A 23,784-nucleotide genomic window follows, 5' to 3' on the forward strand; every position below is an offset into this window, starting at 1 on the left:
TAGAGCTGTGTGTTCATTAAGGACTTCACTAAGATTTAATTTAATTTGGTTCATGAACAGGCATATGGTAGTAGCTGTCCCTAAAAGGGACCTCATTCAAATTGGCATCTTCCAGTGCACAGATTGCTTGAGTTGATCAATTCCAGTTTTACAGGGGAAAGCCAATTTTCCCGTGTCTTTGTTCATTTTGAAATAAAAGATATGATTGTTAATGTGTGTTTCTGTGACTGGAATGGAACTCTGATACGTGAATTATATTATCTCGCAAAAGAGTAAATAGCAATAGCCATGGTCTTAATTCCAGGGAACAATTCACTATACATATTGTATTATTGCTAGTCAGGAAAAAGTTGTGTTTTTTCTGGATCATTTGGAATATTTTTTATTTGATACCACATTCTATCACAGAAAAATGTCTTTTCCTACAGGTAATCAGAATTTAGAAACTATTTCATAAGAAATGCTCAGAATTATTATGTATCTTATATATCTACTACTTGCATTTAAATATTGCCAAATATTTAGGATGTTAGGAAGTCATATCTGTGTGATCTGTACCACCTTTAAATGCCTTTTTTTTTTAAAAAAAGAAAAAAAGAGTGAAAAGATAGTTAAGTACAAATCAGGTTTTTCAAATTCACACCTACTTCTCAGGTTCAGTTACAAGAAGTTTTGGATCAGTGTGACTGTTGATTACCTTGCAGACACAAGTGAATCTTTCGAGGAATAGAGGAAATGCTGAAGTCTGTAAATAAGATGAAATGGTTGTAATGTGAGAAGGCATGCTAGAGTTGGTCATCGGGGATTAGTTCACATTAAAGTAGCTTTGTTCATACGGCAGAAGGAAACAGAATTTATTGGTAGAGATGCAGCTTCTATCAGCAACATACATTCCTGACATTTTTTAAATAACTCACAAAACAGCATAAGTAAACTATCTTAAGGACATCTGCCAGAATGAGTTGAATCTCTGTATAGGATTTTGCTTGAGTAATTATGTTGGAGGTAGGATGTTTTCTTGTTTCTTCTGTATCTTATATTTTAGCAGATAAAATCTGATTGTATAACCCTGACTCTTAATTTCACTGTTGTGAATTATCTAATCTTGTATTTCACTATTAGTGTACAGTAATGCAGTACAGACAACTTCTGAGGTATCCCTTTAAACTGATTTTGCTTATAAAGTTCACTTCATGCTTTACCTTTACTAGAAAGAATATACTAAAGTATCTGTAACAGCCATCTTTCTTTAAAAGAGTAACAATTTTTACCAGCAGAGTGTTGTTTGGTTAGGGATTTTTTTTTTTTTTTTAATTCATCAAATGACCTGTACTGGCAAAATTACCTTCTTCCTGAGGTAAAAGCTGATGGTTTTGAGTGTAGGAGCAAAAATATAATCACTTGGAAGCAAATGCAATTTCTGCTCTAAACCATTTTCACTCTGTCAGCAGATTTCCATGTTAAAATTAATAAAATACTCAAATCTCTTTCTGTTGCAACAGTGCAAAATTTGGTGAAGGTAACGTGCAAGATGAAATCAGGTGTTGGACCTGCAGGTTACCAACTTAGTAGCAACCATTTTGGTTTATCCTGGCTATCAGTCATAAGGTGGCATATGTCTACAGCTGGAGCGGTTTAGCAGCTTGGCTGGACATTTTGGGAGAAAAAGAGTAGCTGGAAGTGTGGTAACTATTGACCCAAAGGTAAGCAACAACATCTGCTAATGCTAAACAACCTCTCTGAGTCACAGAAGCTATAGTGGAAATTATGGTCTCACAAGTATAGCTTGAATTGGTCGGCTTTTGGACAGGTTCAACCCAGAATAATATATTCCACGGGTTTTCAGCAGGAGGATAACCATGTGAAGCTCTGTCCTGTTTCAGGTAGGCCCTTCTGGTATCCTGCTGAACTGTCTTGAGTTTTTCTATGCTGGATTGCAAATCTGTGGTACAGATGGATTCTGACTGATTTTTTTAGTGTTGGGAGTGGGATGGGAATATGTCACAGTCACTCACCAGTGGCCCACAGAGTATGCTGGCATTTAAGTGTATGTATAACTTTAAAAGTACATTGATATTCCCACTGACTGCTTAAAATTAATTACTTTGGTTCATAACTATACTAAAAATCTTTTGTAATTGTCTCATACATATAAAGTGTATATTCAGCTTCTGGAAAGTGTAAGTCTTGCACTTTCAATCAGTCCAAGCATATAATGCCAAATCAATGTGTCCTATTTGTCAAATCCTCTGTGTACTGCATGACTATGGTATATGGTGATAATATATAACTGTATAGCCTTGTAAGCCAACAATAAAATATCTGCAAAACTTAGTCAATATTATCAAGGGAGACATAAACATGAATAGTGTCAAAAGTGTCAGCACAGAAAGGCTACATTGCCTCTTGGAGTCACCCAAGATCTGGATGTTTTTATCTTCCTGCTATGTGATTAGATAAATGCTTGTAGTATGACCAAAATGTAGTTCACAGAATGATGAACATCTGGCGGTCATGCAGACCAAGCTTCATCTCCTTGGGGATATCAGTGTGAAGATTTTTTTTTTTTCCCTGATCTAATTGAAATTTCCCGTGTTGCACCTTGTGTCTGTTGTTGGTAGGCCTTCTGGTGTGTACCTCTGAGAAGACTGGCTTCAGCTTTTCTATACCTTCCTTTTAGAGTTCAGCAAGGTAATTTTTCCTTTGCCTTCTTTTTAAGGCTGACCTAACCCTGCTCACTCAGCTTCTCCTCGTACTTCATGTGCCCCAAACCCTCTATCACCTTGGTGGTCCTCGACTGCATCAGTTCCACCATGTGAATGTATTTCTTGTATAGGCCAGTCAAAAATTGAATACAGTACTCCATTTGCAGTCTCATAACTGCCAAACAGAAGGGAAAAAACATCTCCCTTGACCTACTGGCCACACTCTTGCTAATACACCTCTTGCTTACCACTACCAGGATGGGACTCGATTGAGGTGTGTGCTATAGGTGTCTCAAATGTCTTCAGGCACACATGAAAAATAAGCCTTTTTCCCTTATTCTTACAGCAAAACACAGAATTAGTGCCATGACTCTCTACAATATAAATTTTCTTACATTATTAACAACTCAAAACGAAAGACAAGCATTAGTACTCACATAGCCTCATTACAATGGTATGAAAGTATTCACAGAAGATTCTAGTGGTGAAATCCTGTGAACTTAAACAATAATATATTTATATAAAATCTTGCACTTCTTCACTGCCCTTCCAGAGAACACTTTTGAAAAACTGAAGCAGTAAAGGAGCTGATAATATCCTAGGTTTATGTAATGCTTCTTTTCCTTATTATCATTTCTTTGCAAGCTTCTCAAACGTGCTCAAACAGGTGATGTATGTTTTCCCTGTCAGGTCTCCTCCCTAACTAAATAATTTACTTTCTAATGTAATAAATGTCGGGCGTATGCTTCCCAGGATGGAAGCTTGAATCTAACATTCCATCAGTCAAGCTTTGATTATAGGGTTTTTTTCATTATGAATCTACAAGGCAGACCTGGCACAATACTGTCATGAAACTAGAATATTAGTTATCTTGAGGTAAATCTCAAAAAATAGTCTAAAAATGTACTGAATTTCTATCTCCTTTATGTTCAACGGATCATGATTTACTAGTTCTCATTTCAAGATGAAATTGAGGTTGGGTGAGTATTTCCAAATATGGGTGCCTAAATATATTAGGACATATATTTGACATAACATAAAAGGACTAATTTTCTGGAGTGTTAGCTGTATGAAACTATTAAGATTAAAGGGATCTGAAAATCAGGAACCTTAAGTAAAGGCTTTGCATTGTTTTTGGAAGTCAGACCGCTTCTATGTAGATTCCTATGTTTGAAAATACTGGCCATGGACTTTAGGACATACTGTTTCAAACAAATAAACCTGTCTCTGTCATCAGTGATAAGTTCTGCAGTGTGTTAAAAATGACTACCATTGATGAAAACAGGACAGATACTGCTCTCTATATTAATCCTATGTTGTGCATTAAAAGCTGAAATTTCTGTAGCAAAATTCAGTACTGTGGTAACTGTTTTTTTAAAATTCTCACCAACTGCTAGATGTACAAGAGATTTACTCAGTTGCTGTTCAAGAACTACTATAGAAAAATAGAAACGCTCATGTGTGTATGTCACTTAAAAATAGTGTGTAATGTATGTATTATACTTTACTTGTACAAACAGGTTTTACTGAATATTTAGCAATTTCTGTAACACACCAGGCCAATAAGTATCATCCTGTCATCAAACTAAAGTAGAACTGACATCTTTTCTGGCCTGGAAGGGCAATGGTTATGATTACTCTTCTTTACAATTTAAATTGCATATAGTACCACCAATGGAAAGAAGAGTGGCTTTGCCTTACCTTCTTTTATCTTTGGAAGATCTGTAGTTATAAATTGAACCAGATTTTTCTCAAATGTCTAAGCACTTTTAATGAAAGTTCTACCATGTCTCTACTGTTTTTTAATTTTGGCAGGAAGATGAATGTATTCTTATTTTTCAGGATATTTCTTGCCTCTAAGCTATAAAAGCATCCTTAAGGCATTCTGTGACAAACTAGTCTTTGCTTTGAAGGGATGCTTATTACAAAAGCAAGGAGGGTTTTTCTGGCAGAGAAGAATTTAGAATTTTTTTTTCCCCTGTTTATGAGGGAAGAAAGGAGGGATGAAGTATTTGCATTTATTCATGACCATTTAAATTTTATCTGATTCTTCTTCCCATTTGAAAGACTTCTGTTTCAAGCCAGGCAAGTTTTCCTACGCAGATATTTCCAAATAACTCTAAAGTATGTGTCACGATTCTCCCTGTTCCCTCCCATTTTTAAAAATGTAAACAGATAGTTTTTGGACTTTGGGTTTGAAATATATGTGAGAGGTGGAAAACTGTTGCTTCAACCATCTGGTATGCTTAGTTGCCTTTGCTGAGCACATCATTTCCATAAATACTGGTGAATCTAAAATGTACATGGTGTAATAGATAATATCACAAAATAACATCATATCATACAGTAAAAATGACTGTACACAGAGAAGGAAAGATGAGCACATACTCAGTTTTAAGTGTCAGCTTCAGCAACGGAACCCTGTACCTGAATTTTGATGTAGAAAACTTCGTCAGATGAGCTGAACATGTATTTATAGTCTGAAGTTCTAGGGCTGATTGTCATGCTAAATAAAAATGCAACCACTGTATATATAAGTGTTAGAACCAGAACAAAGACGATGATGGGTAGAACAATATGTTCCAGCTTTTTTTTTAACTAGCATAACATAATAAATGACTGATGGACAGTGGCATTAACCTCTTCAGAAACCTGAAGTTCTTTCCATATTTAGCATGCTGAAAAAGCTGATGAGAGTAACTTGCAGTGTAGAGCCACAAATTAAGCCTGCATGAGGTGTAGAGCACTAAACTTTAAGCACCTAAGCAATTAGACAAGTCCACAATCTTAAGATGTTTCCATTCCTTTTTGTGTGAAGAGAGTTTGGTATCCACAAAAGACATTATCTGAGTGCAGCTGAGTAGGAAGCTGCTCAGGCAGGCTACATTAGCCAAGACAAAAATGCAGAGGACAGAAATGGGTGCTTGTGGGCATTGGTCTTGATATTGGCATTGGTGCCTCCTTCCAGGACTGTTTATGCATTTTGAAGTAGACAAACTTGGGTAAAAATCAAGAGGTATGGGAGCTACATCCAGGGCTAGGATTTTTCCTCTACCCCACCCAAAGGCACACTTTATTGCAGTGGTATGACCAGCTCCTTCTGGCCCTGTGTATTTTGTATTGTTAGCTTCATGGCTGCACAACTTCAGTGGAAGACCTGAAGACCTCTTCTCCAGTCTGGAGCTAAGGCATTCTTTGGAAAATGACTTTGAATCAAACCAAGAGGGACAACTGGCTTCCCAATTGCTTAGTATGGTCTCTAACCCCTACACTATTACATAGAAAGTGCAGCATAGGTTTTTCTGTCATACATTTGAACCAAAACAATGAAGTCTGATCTGCTGTCTGATCTCAGTCTAAGGTTAGGTATGATCTAAATTCAGAAAATGATCCCTCTGGGGACTTAGGCACAGGAAAAGGTAATTCATGAATCCAAGTGAAAAAGATGGTGGCATCCTTAGCTCTACACAGAAGATAAACCTAGGTGGTCTAAAACTCCACTAACAGATTTCACATGTGAATATTCAAGTAGCTTAGAACACAGTAGACTGTATTGTTGAACTAAGACACCAGTATTTCACCTGGTCTCACCTGAAGTTCCTAAGTCCTTTTGTGGATCTGTCCCTATATTCACAAACATGGTCACTGGCAGGGAGCAGGTCTTCAGAGTAGGGTCTTGGTACTCAAAGCACTGTGATTGTGATAGCTACACAGTCCGCTTTAAAGCACCATTTAATTTTGATGATTCACAGCCATGATGCTTGTAAAAATAGTATTCTGATCTCTGCCCCACCTCTCCATTTTCTTCTGAAATTGATAAGTATTGTATCATGTTTTCTATTCTGTCATAGACCACAAAATAATCTCAAAGCAACACCAGATTTGATATCTGTAAATCTCAAATATTCATTTTCTTTGTCTAGTTAGAAAATTGTTTTGTATACAAGAAGCAATCTAACACTGAGGTAAACTTTATGAAGAAATCATAACACTGTTTTAGTATGTTGCAAATGCTCCTTTAGAATAACTTGCACTGACTCATGGAAGATCTTTTGTGGATGACTGGTTCCTCATAAAACTCATAACTAGGTCCCAGCTGAAACACGAGCAGCACTGTGCTCTCCTTCCTGATGATGCAGCACATCAAACAAATCCCCCAGACGCTTCCCATTACAGGCTCCATATCTGTCTGGTGGTGGTCATGGAGAAAATTGTGGGAACCAATTTGGTAGATCAGAGTCGGTGTGAAAAAGGATACCTAAATACAAGAAAAATACATAACTAAGAATGTTTGCTAGTGCATAAATGTCTTAGATTTCACAGCTTAATTCCTATTTAAACTCTTGCATTGTAAGTGGGTGATTTTCTCCATCCGGTACAGTTATAGATCTTCCCTTAAAGGCTTTTTCCTGTGGCAACTGCATACTGAGTCTCTGTCGTCAGGCTGAGGTACAAGTTCCATTCCATCCCGTATTTCAGGTTTGCTGGCTTGCCGTTTGGCATATTTCTGAAATATGTAAACAACATTTAAGAATGCTATAAGCATGAACGTATAATTCATGAAACAGAATTTTCCTCCTCCCTTCCATTCACAAGCTTGCCTTTTTCCAGGCTCCTTATGTCATTGTTTACAATCTGTTTACAAGGTGTCTTTATAACATACCTACTAATATGCTACACTGCCTCTGAAAACCTCCTTTAATGTTTTCCCCTGTCCTATTATTAATGGTAATTTGAATATTGTCATTATTTGTGCCTCTAACCACTTTATGCAGACAATGCTGTAATTTTTGTACACTGAACAGTCCCAAATGTTGTGTCAACCTGTGGCTGCTGAAGTTGAGCTCCAACTCTGCACAGCAAAACAGGAAAAAGAAATTAGTACTTTCAGAGAACAGAAACTTCTTTCACTAGAGCTTTGCATCTCCTAGGGAAGTAATTGCTGTTTGGCTTGCTTCACCCCTTGCCACTCTATTAGCCATACTTCTAGAATTTGTTTTCCATGTATTCATTGTTTTGTAATACAGCAGAGTAGCCCATGAGGGGATAAGTATGAAGAGAAGAAGGAAGAAAGTTGTGAAGAGATTGTCTCCTATGTCTGTTAGAAACCATGTGCCAAAGGACACTGAAAACAGGTCTGACTGTGGGGGTGGGGCAAAAAAACATAAAATCTCTGATTCTGTAAAACAACTGCTATGTCAGGTTGGAAGCAAGTTTTAGCAAAGCTCTTCACACCTATGACTAACATAAACTGTGTCTGCTACTGATAAAAGCAAGGACTGAGTATGAAATGTGTAGCATTGGTAGCAGTACAGTTGGGGGAAAGTAATAAAGTGATCTATTGTACTAACCTGGAGCACTTTATAATAGTAGCAATAAAGCCTGTGAGGCTGAAGTAATTCTCTTGCCATTAATTGTCCTTCTTTAGCAATTTTTCTTGCTTCTTCATCATTTTCCTGGAAAATTGAGATGAAACAAATGAATAATAGAGCAGTCAGTGAGTTACTCAAAGCCTGACTGGCATTAGAAGTTTTATATTAAAGGGGCTTTTCAAACTTGCAACTTTGTGTGCAATTACTGGTAGACTGCAAAGGCAACTTTAAATTGCAGATTTTTTAAAACTACTGGATTGCTTCTATGGTCACAACTGGTACCTTAGGGCTATCAATAATAACTTTCATGGATAATTGTGCAATTTTGAAAACTCAGTTGATTATTGCTTTACTGTTTTGTCCAAGCCACAAGCCTCTTCAAAGTCAGGTCTGACATCTCCCAGACGTACTTAGTTTTACAGAAGACAAAGCCACAACTGTTGTCCTCTGCTATGCAATGCAATTCAATGTCTTCCTTTTAAAAATAACTCTGCTTGATTTCGTGTACTCACGGTCAAGTTTTTTAGGTCTGTATTTCAAAGCTTTTAGTATTCTCATCTGATTCTTTATGAAGAACTACAGTGATCTCAGAACAGAAACTTTTCCTATGTTTTTTAACCTAATAGCTAAACTTAAAGCATAAATGGTGTTTTCAATCACGTAATTATGTCGGTTTGCTTGGTTACAGAATTCCATCCTCTTATTCTGAGCATGTTACAGAGCAGTGATTTTTTGTACATTCAAGCAGAATATGCAGTGACTTCTGTTCTAGTCAGAACCTAAAATACCCCCATCGAATCAATGTAATAGTATCTAGGATTCTGGGTGTTTCTTTGAAAATTACCTGGAGTAGTCAGTATACTCAGGCTCTGACTCATGAAACACAACTGCACATACCTAAAATGAATTCTTAAGTATTTCCTTGAATAGAGATGGTTACTTGAATGAAGGCCTTCCCATCTTATACTAACAACAAAATGTACTTCCTTTATCCCAGGATCTCAATAGAGTTCATGCAAAATATGTATGTAGAAATACAAAAAGAAGAGAGTATTAAGATAAATGGTTTACATGTTTGTTTATCACTTTGAACTTGAATTAGTAATGGAACTTACCTTAGCCCATTTTATTTTCTCTAGCAAGTCCTCTAAGTTTCTCTTAACTGGAACATAATGTTTCCAAGGTTTTAATCCAATATAAAAGTGTTCATAGTACTGGGAATCTTGCTTCAATACTAGGCTGTCACCCAGCAAGAGGTATGGAAACCTGTAAGCTGCTACAGTCCCATCTACATTCACTTGGTATTTGTACTACAATATGAAGATAGCAGAAAAAAAAGGTGAAACATTTTGAATCAGAATAGGAACGCTGACTGTATAGAAGATTATTTTCACATGCAGGACGTAATTGTGTTTATCAATTCTTATTTTCCAAGCTGTTTTAGTGTTAAGCAGGTGTAGTTTCATGGCAGTCTGGATAACATAATGGAAAAAGGATTTGTTTTCAGTCCAAGACTGACAGTCAGGAACCTTTGTGTCACATGAAGAACCTGATGGTTATTCTATTAAAGTGTCCTGGGAGAGAGCAAGGGGTAGAGCTGGGAAGGAAATAAAACTAAACGATACTTAAATTAAAAAATAGTAAATTTATTCTGACTCAAAATGATATTATTATGTAGAATAATCTAAAACATATATTATTATATAAAATAATCTGAAGCATTATACTAAAAGTAATATGAATGTACTGCTCTGGCAAATGCTTTTGGCTGTTACAGCATTTCTGATATTTTAATCTCTGGAACAGAACTTCAGTTGTCATATAATTGCTTTTTACAGGACTCTGTCCCCTTTACTTTTTATACTTCTATTGCAGTGAAATTTGTGTGTTAAAGTGCAACAAAACCACCCATCTAATTTTCTAAATTGTTACTGCAAGGACTCTCTCTGACATCCATAACATATTTGCAATGGACACAAGTTTACCCCAAAGAAAGGAAACCCTGATGCTGAGAAATCAAATTTATTAATCTATTAAAAAAACACCCAAACCCTCCAAGAACTCCCTCTAAGAGACTCCATGAAAAAAGTATAGTGGGTTTCTTAGAAGTGTGTCACACTATGACTTTGATTACAGGTGGTCTATCTAACCTGCATGGACCAGTGTAGCATAATTGTTTTGTTTACTGAATGGAATTAGCAAAAGTAAGCCTTGTCTTTTCAGTTGGTAAGAACCTGACAGCAGAATTAATCCAGGACTGTAATTTGTTTGATACCTTAAAGAAGTCAAAGAAGCCCATCAGCTGAACCTTTCCCAGCTCTTTTTCTTTTTCTCTGAAGAAGAAATATCCTGTTATTCCAGCATCTAGCAGGTCTGGATTTTCCTTGGATAACTTGACAAGATGGAGACGTTCTTCTCGGCTGTCTCGACCTCTAAATAAAGCTCGCTCGGTTTTGTTTTTCCACAATGGGCCTATGAGCATTGAGTGATAAGGTAAAAGCAAATAGTAATGAAATGTTCATGATATGTTTAGTACGAATAATGAACTTGCTACGACAGTGGCATTGTACTCAGAGACATGGTAAAACAGGCATGATTTCTTGTAGTGGATCCATAATCACTTATTAATCACAGGATTTAAACTCCCAGTTCTGGTTTGAATTTGGGGATGAGAAACTGAGCCACTTATAAAAGGAAAATCAGAGAATTGCTTTTCCACTCAACAATTTTCTATTTAAGTAGCTTGAAATATCTTGAAAGCTACATAAGGGATTATAATCAAATCATGTAAGTAAAATACTAATAATTACAGTAATTCTCCATCCATAAAGCCGGCCACAATAACCAAGATTTCTTTAGTAAAATCCACTTCTGTTACCCAGCAATTTAGTTAGGTCTTTGAGGAATCACTTAATGATGAATTAAAAAGGAAAAAAAATGGCTATACTGTGTCCTCAAGATGCTTAGCAAGAGCCTGAAAGACTTAATCTCTGCATACTGCCTGCTTTTAAAAACAACAAATATGTCCTTCCTCATTCTTCTGCCGGAAATTTTCTTAAAGATCCTACTGAAGTGGAGTACGTTCTTACCATCTCCTAATTGGAAAAGCAGCTGTACTAAATCAGTGCTTCAAACTGATAATTTAATTAAATATTTATTTTAAAAAGTAACAAAAGAGAAAATGTGAACTAATCAAATAAAAATAAATAGCCCCTCACTCAAGTTTTACTCCTTAGCATCATTCATGCCATTTGTCTGATCCCTAAGTATTCATTAATTTCCAGGGGGGGGGAGGAAGACACCTCCAGTAAAACTGAATCTTCCTTCAAAGCTAGAAAAACAGTTCAGAAGATCCCACTCTGAGGTATTTTTTTATACAGACAGTATTTTCTTATTTGAAAGAGGCTGTAGCATATTACTAATTACTTCTTTCATGATTCAAATTCATTTTTATGTAAACAGAACAATGGGCCACATCACTGTCAGGAAAAGGATTACTATTTGATTAGAAGGAATACATTCAAGTCTTCCACTAAGGAGAAAGGCCTTTTAATGATATTTACATTTCTTCGGACAGGTCACAGTAGCTATCTTCTGGATACCTTTATGTTAAAATTCACCATTATTGTAAACTGGACTTTGTAAATTTTGGCTCTAAATCCATATTAAATACCTGCTTAGTAGCAATGTTGAAAGTGTTTACCATCTGTTTACCATCCTGCCTGTACTAAGAGACCTCCTAAGGCACTTGTGAACTGAAGAGTTTAACACGTTATTTGAATGCAACTTGCTTCTTGGATGAATTTACAAATTCTTTTTTAAAATCCACAATCTCTAATTTACCTGTATTTCCTTGAATAGAAAGGAGGTCATTTGTGACTCCACGTAGGGTTTCAAGAGTCGAGTGGGTTACATCGTACGTTGGAAGGACTATATCTCTTGAATCCACAGAGCCACACCATGAAATGACAGGTATAGGACCAGGTGTATCATTAGCTTTCCGATACTCAACTGGCCAATCTCCAACATTAAGATAAAACTCCACATCAGGAAGACGAACCTAAATGTTTACCCAAGAAAGGATCATAACACCAAGAGAGAAGCTGTTTGTCACTTGGATATATTCCTCAGTTCTCTGATGTCATGCAGAACCAGTAAACCTACTAGATAGTTAACAGATTTAGCTGAGCTTAAGGTATGAATTTCAAGTTTCTGCCCCACAAGCAAGTATGAAAGAAACACAGAGGCCAGGAAAAGTCTTGCAGAGCATTAGCCCCTGCAGCTTTCCTAGCAATTTCATTACTGTCAAGCTCAGTCCCCACACATTATCCCTAAGATACACTGTCATCTTGATGAAAAAACAGAAGTCAAATCTTACTTCAGGAGTTATAAATCTGAAGATAAAACAACTAATGCAATATTGCCATATTAGAACATGACTTAATAGTCTTAAATGATCAGAGCTGTTACCTTTCTTGCAAGTGACAGGAACATTTCATCAGAGAACATTTTGAAGTCTGTATACTTCCCTAATGAGCGACGGTAGATGTGATTATTGATAATAGTGTAATGAACAATAGCACCTCTTGTTTGACTGAACTTTGTTGGGATTTCCTTAAGCATTCGCTGAAGGTCAATGGTGGGAAAAGAAATGAAGTCCTGTGTAATCTGAGGTTCTTGGGATGGACAAGACATAACGTTCTGCCAGATCTCAGGGTCTTCTTCAGGACAGTCACAATATTCATGATAAACTGGTCCTGCAGAAAACAAAGCACTGAGAGTCTATATTTGTGAGTCTACATCAATTGTAATTGTTCAAATACATGGGCATATAAAATATAGACATTACAGTGGCTTGGCATTTTTTGTTCCAAGTTTTCTTAAGTTCCCCTGGGAAATCGTCCTCCCTACAACATTTCTGGAGTTTAACAGAGTAACCGAGAAAACAGCAACATTCTTCCCTTTTCAGAAATCAAAATATCAGGTTTTTTGTTATCAGGGCAAAATTCATCTGCAAAATGAAGCTCCATTATTGTGCTACCTGCCAACCACACAGGGTATTCAGAACTGCTCTAACTGTCCATAACTACCAAAGCTCAGGTATTACAGTTTAAATTTCAGCCTAATTCAGAACTTTGATACAGTAATCTTTACCTCTGGCACAAGGTGTTTTCTTTTACATATAAACAACCATTCCTTCTGTCCTTTAGAAGCAGAGAGCTTAAGTATAAGCAAGAACCTTGTGAAAAAAAAGCCCTTACTTCATGGACTTGTAATCAAAACAGGTTCTGTCCTGTGTCATAGTTTCATGGCTGCTGGCAAATATGCACCAGCAAAAAGAAGTCATATTACTACCTTGAGGACTCAGGACAGTTTAATTTCAGTTTGAAGATATTTAAGTATGTATTTAGAAAATTTTATTAAAAAAAAAAAAAAAAAGAAAAAGAAAAAAGACCAAATTCTAGTTAGAAGAATTAGTGGCAAGTTGAAACAAGACTCTCCAAAGAAGTAACTTTATATTATCTTTTTCTTTGCTAAAGAGCTGTCCATTTGAGAGCACGGGAAAGAAGTTAAAGCAGCAGATCTGGAATGAGAGAATAATTCACCTTGTTTTCCCTGCTTTTAAATAGTTCTTCCCTAGTATAGACCTGCACTGAATTAAACTGGGCTAATGGAAAGAGAAAGTTAAATATTGTCTGGTTAAAGATCTACTGTCTTTGTTGTTATGAAGAATCACACTTTTTAGAAATCACAGACATCTGAATTACCAAGTGTTGGGAACAGCAGACTCCTTGCTTTTGCAGGTAGTATTTTCTACGTTAGATAAAAATAACACAATGTTTAAGTGAACACCTGCTTGAAAACAGTAAAAATACAAACATTGCTCTATTACTCCCTACCAAATCAGAAGAGATTAATTTCCTTATGCAAGAGGGAAGAGGAGGTGTCCAGACACATCACCTTAACGACAGAGGCCATAATCTACATGGGTATGCATCTAGGTCCTGGAACTTGGCAATGTATAGAGATTGTCACTGCTTACTTCTCTGTCTTAGGAGAACATTGGTGAGGAGACTACATGAACAAGGGCAAACAAACCTCTAATTTCTCACCTCTTCCCCTAGCAGTAAATTAGCCATAGCATTTCTGCAGCTACCATCATACATTACGTTAAATCAAAACAATACCCTTACCTTTCAAAATATAAGGTGATTGAGCTACATGCTGATCACCATAAAGTATCTCAATTTTTAACCCTTTTCTGACACTCCCATACATCCGATACCGCATGAGAAATGTGCCATCATTTCTGTCCAAAGGGCGAGGAGTGTAAATTCTGGTGACCTCTTTAGGAGAAAGTGCTTTAATTACCACTTTAAACTGTGTTCTTCCTGTAAATAGGAAAATAAAACAGATAAAAGCACTTTAAGCTATTAGAATCACATATATGAAATAAAGGTGAAAGCAAACTCTACTGGATTGGGTCCTCAGAATTTAATTTATCTTTGCACTAGAGATTTTTTTTTTATTGTATTCAGTTGGTAAAAATAATTTCCAGTGAAGGAAGATCATCCTACCAAATTTTCTTGATCATCACATACCTAATAAATGGAAAACCTGTTGATGGAGATAAAACATTAAGAAATGACTACAAGATAGAAGGAAAGGCTAACAGTATTTTGGAGCAAAGATTAGGTTTAATACTAAGTTTTCAAGTTAGTGCTCTGAGGAACAATCTTCTCCTCTAGAATAAGAAAGATAAGAAACCAAGTTAAAATAACAGGAGGAAAGAATACTTGCCAGCTTGTGGAAAGGCAGTTGCAGCATGCAGGAGTCAGATACAAATTGTTCACCAGCTGACTGTCTTGCAAATTTAAAGGCCCAGCTACTGAAAAGCAGGGACAAGAGAATGATAGTAGAGATATTTCCTGGACATCTGTCTGACCGGTGCTTAAATATCGCCAGCATTTCATCATTAATGCACTGTGACTTTTTAACTGGGCATGGAGTATTTTGTGGACAACACGAGTATGCATAAACATAAATCTGTTATATTCCCTCATTTCTGTCACAAATGGTCATCATCAACTTTATTCTTCAGAAAAGAGGGGGACAGACTATTCACAATAAGCATTGCAAACCAAACAAATGTAATGAATGTTACCACAAAGTTGTATACAGAAAGAAAGGAAACTGAAAAAAAAAATCCAGATCAAATCAAAATGTTACTAACATTCCAGTGTGTCCGACAGAACTAAATGATAGACATGGTACAGTTAATTCTATACAATCAATATTTTAACTTACTTTGCATCTACAAATAAATGCACTGGTGTGGTAAATACAACAGTCGTTTGATGATCAATCGTGTCTTCCTTAGAGCACTGGATCTTGAAATTGGATTCAAGACGACTACTGTGCAAGAGTATCCAGATTAAATTAGGCAGAACCCTTATGATTTCAGACATGTACTTCCTGACATGTCATGCCTCTTGTGGTTTAAACCCGGCCGGCAGCCACACACCAGGCAGCCACTTGGTCGCCTTCCCCGACCCCAGAGAACGGGAAGGAGAATTGGAGGGGTAAGGGTAAAGAGACTCATGGGTTGAGATAAAAAACATTTAATAATTAAAATAGTGATTCTAATAATAGTAGTAATAATAGAAAATACCAACAAGTAATGCACAATGTGATTGCTCACCACCCACTGACTGATGCCCAGCCCAATCCCAGCTAGCGATTCCAGAGAAGTGAGAATCCCAAAACCACAATCCTGGAAGCGAGAGCAAGCTTTCCACTCAGCCCTCATCTCTATACTGAGCATGACATTAGATATGGAATATTCCATTAGCAGTTTGGGTCCTTTGCTTTGGCTGCACGCCCTCCCAGCTTCTTGTGTACCTGCACACTAGCAGGTCGTGAGAAGTAGAAAAGTCCTTAATTTCTAAGCAACAACTAAAAAGTCAGCACATTATCAACATTCTTCTCATATCAAATCCCACGCTGAATCCAAAACACAGCGCTATTTTAACTGCTAAGAAAAAATACAAATTAGCTCTATCCCAGTTGAAACAAGGACACCTCTTCAAAGAGAAAATAGCTACTCTGAGTAACTCAGATTCTCCCAGATATTGTTGTCAGAGTCAATCCCTCAATCAATAAGCATACAGGCAGTGTCTGTGAGCAGAGGAATCTCTCACAGCTGAACACACAACCTCTTCTGCTTTGTGTTCCAATGTAAGAACATAAAATGTGGATTGTCCGCAATCGTCCCTCAGTTTTCTTACTATTCAAAGTCCATGCCAGCTAAAGATGCCAAGAAGCAAGTCAGAATACCTTCTTTTGACAACATATTGAAGAAATACAGTGAAGCAAGCTTTCATTCCTTCTTGGAATGCCGGTGTGGCAAGCAGCACTCCCACCAACCAAGGAATGCAGAATATTGTCTTCAGCTGCTAGCAGACCTATCAGGAGAAGCCCTCACTTAATTGAGTATCAGTCCAGAATGATTTCCAGGCCTGCACTTGCGACTTCTGAGAAGTAGAGGAAGTTAAGATTACTCCAGATACATGGTACTTCCTTTGCAGAGGAACGATGAGTGGACACCTCCTTGCTTGCTCGGGTGGTTGGCTGAAGACACATTAGCAGTACAGCTATGCAGTGTGACAGTTCCTTGGGCAAGTATAAATATAGCTCAAACAATGCTAATAGACTTAAACTCCAGAACAATTTCTAGGAATGGTACATCGGTTTCGATCTAAGACTGCCACAGCTTGGGATCTCTATAGCTTGGATCTATATAAGTAGAATTGATTCAGACTGGATCCCAATTTGGGAGCACCTCAACCTGTTTTGGTATATCTTCAAGCAGAGTCATCATTAGAGAAGAGACAGAAAAGTATACTTTTGCCCCCTTCATATATTTTTGACATCTAGCTACTGATCATCTTTCAAGATGGCATATAGTAGAAATAAAATAATAATGTAAGAATGGCTGTATGATCACAGGCCATAAGCTGACCTTTAAACCAAAGGTCTGTTCAGTATCTTGCACCTTACTGTCACTAGCAGAGATGTGCAAGGTAGTAAGAATAAAGAAATTACAGAGGAATACTTTTGAAATTACAGTCTTCCCCTTGTAGGAATTTGCAACAAAAGGACTTGAAAAATCACAACTTGTATACACATAATTTCAGTAGATGTCAGTGAAGGTTTTCCATGACTGATTAATCCCCATTTAAACATTCTGGTATTTGTTGCATCAAAAGCATCCTAAGGCAATTCTTTTTCCAAAATGTGATTACATATTGCAGAGAACATGTTTGTTAAACTTCTGTCTGATAACACAAGAATTATAGGCATCAAAGGAAGTTCTGGGAAACAATGAATTTTAGTTCCCCATTTGTTTTCTCCTTGAATTAGCCTGAATCCTGTTGCGTTTCAAAACTGCCCATGACTCAGATACCCAGACCTATTCAGAGCGTAGTCAGGTTCTTTCTAAAGATATCCTTCAGCTCTTTGCTCTGTGCAAGATTACGCTGTATCATGCAACACTTGTTAATAGAAACATAATGGAGAAACAGAATAATGAGAATTGCAGAACTGTTACATTTAGAACTGACCTTGAGATCACCTAGTCCAATGCCCCCTGCTCGGGTCAGCCAGAGCAGGCTGTCCAGGGCCGTGTCCTGCTGAGTTTTGAATACCTCCACAAATGGAGACTCCACAATCTCTCTGGGTAACCCACTCCAGTGTTTGACCACCTTCACAGTAAAAAAACAGTTTTTGTGTGTTCAGACTGAATTTCATGTGACTTCTTCCAATCTTCAGGAATATGATCAAAAGTGGCCTCGCAATGACACCAGCCAGCTCCCTGTGCACTCAGAGGTGCACGGCATCAGGCACCACAGACTTAGGTATGCCCAGATTTGTAAGCGTTCCCTAACCTGATCCTCCTCCTCCACCAAGTGTAAGTCTTCCTTGTGCCACACTCTCCCTCTGGTCTCAGGGGCCTGGGATTCCTGAAGGCTGATCTTACCAGTAAAGACTATCACGCCTCCGTGATAACGTATTTAAGAAGGGGAACTGGAGAGGAGGAGTAGTTGTAAGGGAGATACTTCTGCAAACACCGAGTTCAGTGGAAGAAAGGAGGAAGAGAAGGAGGAGGATGGGCAGGAGGTGCACCAGAGCAGAGCCCCCCCTGCAGCCTGTGGTGAGAGGGCAGGCTGTGCCCCTGCAGCCCAGGGAGCTCCGTGGTGGAGCAGATGCCCACGCACAGCCCGTGGAGGACCCCACACCGGAGCAGGTGTCTGCACCCAAAGAAGGCCCAGACTCTGAGGGAAGCCCGTGCTGGAGCAGTCTGTCACTGGGAGGGCTGCAGCCCGTGGGAGGGACCCACGCTGGAGCAGTTCGTGAAGAGCTGCAGCCCGTGGGAAGGGCTTGTGTTGGAGAAGTTTGTGGAGGACGGTGTCCCATGAGAGGGACCCCACGCTGGAGCAGGGGAAGAGTGTGAAGAGTCCTCCCCCTGGGGAGGAAGGAATGGCAGAGTCAAGGGGTGATGAACTGACTGCAACTCCCTCCCCTGCCCCCCTGCGCTGCTGAGGGGGAGGAGGCAGAGAAATCAGGAATGAAGTTGAGCCCAAGAAGAAGGGAGGGGTGGAGGGAAGGTGTTTCAAAGATGTGGTTGTATTTCTCACTATGCTACTGACTGGAAGATTAAGTGTTGGAGGTGTTCAGATTAAACTGATGTTCTTTTTTTTTTGCCTTAATGAGTCTGTCTTTTGCCTGTGAACATAACTGGTGAGTCATCCCTCCCTGTCCTTGTCTCAGTCCCTGAGCCTTTAATTTTATTTTCTCCTGCCCATCCCTGAGGGGGAAGGAGCGAGTGAGTGGCTACGTGGTGCTCAGTTGCCCTCTGGGTTCATAAATGGTCTTCTGCATGAGGACAGCGTGGAGCTGTAGTCCAAGTAAGAGGAAAGACACATTTCTCTGAAGGTGAGTAACAATTTCTGTTCCTCATTCAGTTAAATACTGCCAGATGTCTGAATGCAGGAGTGAGTCCACTTCTTTTGAATCTGGCAACTGATTCCATGAATGACTCTCCTGAAGGAATGGACATCTCTGCCTCTCAATGTCACTGCCAGTCACAACCATCTTTTTCAACTTGCTTAAAAGTAGCTGGCTTAAGCCAAGTATCCTCTCCCTGTGACTATCACCTAGTATTATTTGGATGAAGAAGCCTTTGAATCCAGAGCATGTCATGAGGTAGGATAGCAGAGAAAATAGTTTTCTGTTAGTATTATGTCTTTGTCTCTTTCCATCCATTTTATAAAACAGCATTTTAGCTGGGTATAGAGATTTCCTACCAGAGAAAGCAAAGTTTTCAGTTATCATAAAAATGACTGAATATTGAGAAATCACAAGTCAAATACTACTGAAGTTGATCTCCTTGTCCTCACTTACACAGGAAATAACTAAGCAGGTCTTTCCTCCCAGCTGGTTATGTACTTACCGCCCTAGAGACATGAGGAACTCCAGATTCACCCAAAGGGTATGTTAGTTTTAGCTGGTGGCAGTTTAGGTGCAGGAAGCATTTGATAAGGGAAGAGTGACCAGCTAACAAAGCTCTCTGGAAAAATGCTAACCCCACTGAAAGGGAGGGGGAAGACAAGGGAGACTGAATATTTAATATAAGCATAAATATTCACTGAAGGCAACAGTATTTTTGTTTATGATTTTAAACATTCATTGCATAATGGGGCCAAGGCCTCTAAGTACTACCACAGTATTTAATTATAACACCTTTTTGCTGATTTCTGTTTTTTTTTAAATTGGAGGAAAGTTACCATGGTACTTTCACTCGTGTTTTTTTCTCTCAGTCCAAAGAAATGATAAAGGAAAAATGTGTCCTTGTTGAATTGCTACCACTAGCACTTCTGTGTTCCCCTAAAAACCTGCCTGGGACAGCATTTTAAGTACAAAATAATTTTCCAGTCCTGAAGAGAGACCAAAATACAGACACAGTCAAAACGGGATACTTTAAGAAACCCAGATGATGAAATTTGATTTATGCATTTTTCTTTTATCTTGTGTAGCTTGCAAAAGAAGTATTCCATGCATGAATGGATGAATGAAGAAATGTAGGCATGGAAAGAGACAAAAGGTAACAAGGTACCAATTTATGCAAATTGTTAGAGCAGAACAAAATATCCAGTCATCTTATTTCTGACATGTATGCAGAAGAGAAATTAAAAGATCTGAAAAGAAGGGTTTTCTCCTCAAACGTTTTACTGAAACCATTGCTGGTTACTTTCGCAGATGGAAATTGTGAAATTAATAGAGTCAATAAAGAAGCAGCTGGACAAAACAGGTTCACTTAGCAAAATGGGCTCCTTTGAATAGCATATACTTTAACGGAGTCGGATGTGAGGGCATATATCCAGGAACCAAGAAATACAGGTCATGGCAGGAAGTTTTGTGTGTGAGCATCACAAAACCCCGGCCATCACGGTCCACAAAAGCCCTGAAAGGAGGTCCTGCAGTGCTGCAGGTACGGAGGTGAGCTGCACTCTGTTCAGCAACACTGGAATGAGTGCTGGAAGAAGTGTGCCACTTCTCTTAGAAAGCATTTGGTAAAACCTGTGAGAATATCTGGGAGGCCTTGAAAACAGTTGTTAGCAGAGTACATAGATCAACTGGAGATCAGTTAACAGCCAACTCTGTCATAAAGACATGGTGGGCAGTTGTTAAACCTAGGGGAAAACCTAGCAGAAAAGAAGGACAAGGTAAGCCAAGGATCCAAAGGAAAACATCTAAGCAGTTTATATTAAAAGTAAATTCTGTATTTTCAGCAGTGATTTTTTAATCTTTGGAATACACTTGCTAGGGAAAGAGTGAATTCTGCATCATTTGATGTCTTCCCAAAAAGACAGGTCGAGTTACAGCCCATCAGTCAAAACTACTGTGTGATGTGCAATGGTGCACATTAGTTCTGGTGATTAGACTTGACAGTCAGAAGACTCATCTGGATTTAAAATCTACTAGTTATCCTATATAAGTTTCATACTGGGTACCAGTAAGTACTGACCTACTTGACTGGAATTCTAATCCACGCAAAACACCATTTAATAGATTTGGACAGATCTTACAAATGGGAAGCCTTAACCACAGCTCTCCTGCTCTGACCACAGTATTCTTGTTTGTGCAATGGAGGTGATAATGCAGACTTATTGAGCCATCCCAGCAGGGATATTTTGAGATGTATTTAGTTTGTATTGGAAAGCGGTGCCTTAATAAATATTATTAATTGCAATTTTTACTGACATTTTACATATAGAATCTGAACATTTAAAATCATGAGAACTGAAATTTATAGCCTGTATCTATATGAGTACATTAAACAGTGCTCATGCACTGGAATATGATCAACTGTACTGCTAAATTGTTAAGGGATCCTTGGCACTGTCCTAAATAATTCTTGGCACGGCTCAGCAGTTAGTGCAGGCCGAGCCAACAGCTCTTCCCCGTCGGCAGCACGCACGCATTGCCGTGGTTCAGAGGCTCCAGAATGTCATGGTATGAATGGAGACACTCCATGCCAGATGGCATCAGGACCTGGGAACGTTCCAAAGACACTGAGTTTATTAATATAAATACTAACATACACAACACACTGAGGTCAAAACTAGGTTCTCGGTACCCATGTCCTACCAGCTTAGCTTGGAGGATTTCAAGTAGTGTGAGAATCCAATAGAGCTTCGCACCTTTTTACCTTTAGCAACCTGTTGTTTGAACCCAAGGCTCCTCCCTGCGTGGCTGAGATCAGCCTCCGCTTTGCTGGCAGTGAGTGTGCAGTTGCATTCTTCAGTGCAAACACAAAACTGCGCTGCAATCCAGCACCAAGTTGCAACAGCAGCTGGAGAAAATCCAGACCTTAAGTATCTGGGGTTCTGTCAGACTGAAGACATAACCTTTATAATATATGTCCACTCTTTAATTTCACAAGCAGCCGCCTTCTAACTACAGGACATGAAGAGGCTGTGCATACTTGGTAGGTATCCTCTCAGTACCATCTATATGAATACTAAAGAATACAGGGCAAAATAACTAACTCTACCCGAAGTGAATTAGCAACACAGGATTCCCACTGAGTAGCTATCTCAGGGTTATCTTCCTTACGAACTCTGTGCTGCAGAAGTTATTTTTATTCTAAATTAAAACTATTAGTACACAGCTTGTGGAATTAACTTGCAGCAGAAAACAGCTGACTGGCAGCACACTGCTGGACCGCGAGAACAAAATCCATTCCCACCCTCAGGAGAAGTGTCACGGGACAGTTTGTGAGTGTGCTGAGTAAACAAGAGATGAAAATTACTCCTTCTTAACGGAGCAGCAGTAGGATAATGGGGCCCAGAGGGCCGTGCTTACCGAGACAGAAATTTTAAGCAACCGGTGTGCGTGTAGCATTAAAGATAATTACGTTAGCACTTCTGAGCAGGGCACTGGGATTTCTTTACATCCACTAGCTCCAGGAGCACTGGTTTATTTTGAGCTTGCTGGTTCCTTGCAGTAAATCACATACTGTTCAGAGGAGGCGATGGGCGACACACGCATTGCTCTGTGGAGGGAGGCACCGGCGGGGCCAGAGGAAAGGAGTCTGACCGTGTGCTCCGCTCAGCACCGGACCTGCGTGTCCCGGGCGATGCGGGGCCGGGCAGGGTGCTGAGAAGGGCGAGGGAAGGAGGAAAGGAAAGAAGGAAGAAGGGAAGGAAGGGAGGGAGGAAGGGGAAAAGGGAGAAAGGGAGGAAGGGGAAGGGTTGGGCAGCTCCGACCAGCTCCTCCGAAGACATCGCAGCCGGGGGCTGGGTGTCCGTCCCGCGCCCCTGCCCACCCGCGAGCACAGACACGCACGGTACCTGGCGGGGAGCGGGAGAAGTTGTGTCCGGCCGCGCTGACCGCCTGGATGTAGAAATACCGCACGGGCAGGGTGAGCCCCGCGTCCAGCCCGGGGCCCCACGCCAGGCTCCGCTCGGCGCTCACGGGCTCCGCCGGCTCCACCGCCCGCAGCGGCGGCAACGCGGCGCCCAGCAGCAGCAGCAGCAGCAGCGGCGGCAGCGGCCTCAGCCCGCGGTTCCCCATCGCCCCGCCGAGCCCCGGGCCGCGCCCGGTCGGAGCGGGGGGCCGGGGCCTCCTCCGGGCCTGCGCGGCCCCGCGCCGGCGGCCGCCGCCCGCTCCCCGCCCCGCCGGGGCCGCGGCCGGGGCCGGGCAGCGCCGGGGAGCAGGGCCGGGCCGGCCCCGGGCGGCTGGATGCGGCGCGGCCTCCCCTCCTCCGCCGCCGCCCCCCTCGGCCCGGGACCGGCCGCAGGACGCGGGCACAGGACGTCCCGCCTGGGAGCTGAGGGGGGGGGGGTGTCCCGGACCCCGGCCTCCCGCTGGGCTGGGACCGCGGGGCGGCGGAGCGGGGGTGCCCCCTTCTCCGGGCGCCGAGCCGGGTCCCGGGGCTGTGCGACTTCGGGGGGAAACGCAGCAAAGGCGGTGTGCGAGCGGGGGGTGAGCGGCGGAGCCGCTGGCGGGCTGCGCGGAGCCTCAGCGTGTTCAGGTCCCAAGAGGTTTTCCTGCCCTTGCCTACGGGCGCTGTGCACCCCAGACCGAAAAGCAGATTGATCCGTGTGTTTCCTCCTTCACAAACAACACGATGCCTGTGTTTT

At 40.2% G+C, this 23,784-nt stretch overlaps 1 protein-coding gene across 3 annotated transcripts; it reads right to left on the reverse strand.

Moving 5' to 3' along the window:
• Positions 1-833: 833 nt before the first annotated feature.
• POGLUT3 (protein O-glucosyltransferase 3) lies at positions 834-23,256 on the reverse strand. Of its 3 annotated transcripts, XM_042793190.1 has the most exons (9): positions 22,993-23,256; positions 14,272-14,469; positions 12,548-12,834; positions 11,921-12,137; positions 10,353-10,549; positions 9,193-9,387; positions 8,057-8,161; positions 7,053-7,212; positions 834-6,963 (listed from the first exon to the last, which is right to left on the reverse strand). In XM_042793190.1, exons 1-8 carry the CDS (start codon positions 23,213-23,215, stop codon positions 7,087-7,089), a joined length of 1,548 nt encoding a protein of 515 aa, XP_042649124.1. In that variant the 5' UTR covers positions 23,216-23,256; the 3' UTR covers positions 834-6,963; positions 7,053-7,086. The 3 variants fall into 3 exon arrangements, with proteins under 3 accessions (XP_042649124.1, XP_042649123.1, XP_042649125.1); XM_042793189.1 differs by having other exon boundaries at positions 834-7,212; XM_042793191.1 differs by lacking the exon at positions 9,193-9,387 and having other exon boundaries at positions 834-7,212.
• Positions 23,257-23,784: the final 528 nt, after the last annotated feature.

The sequence above is a fragment of the Tyto alba genome, unplaced genomic scaffold, assembly GCF_018691265.1.
Source record: "Tyto alba isolate M040663 unplaced genomic scaffold, T.alba_DEE_v4.0 Super-Scaffold_2, whole genome shotgun sequence".
In the NCBI taxonomy this organism is placed as follows: domain Eukaryota; kingdom Metazoa; phylum Chordata; class Aves; order Strigiformes; family Tytonidae; genus Tyto; species Tyto alba.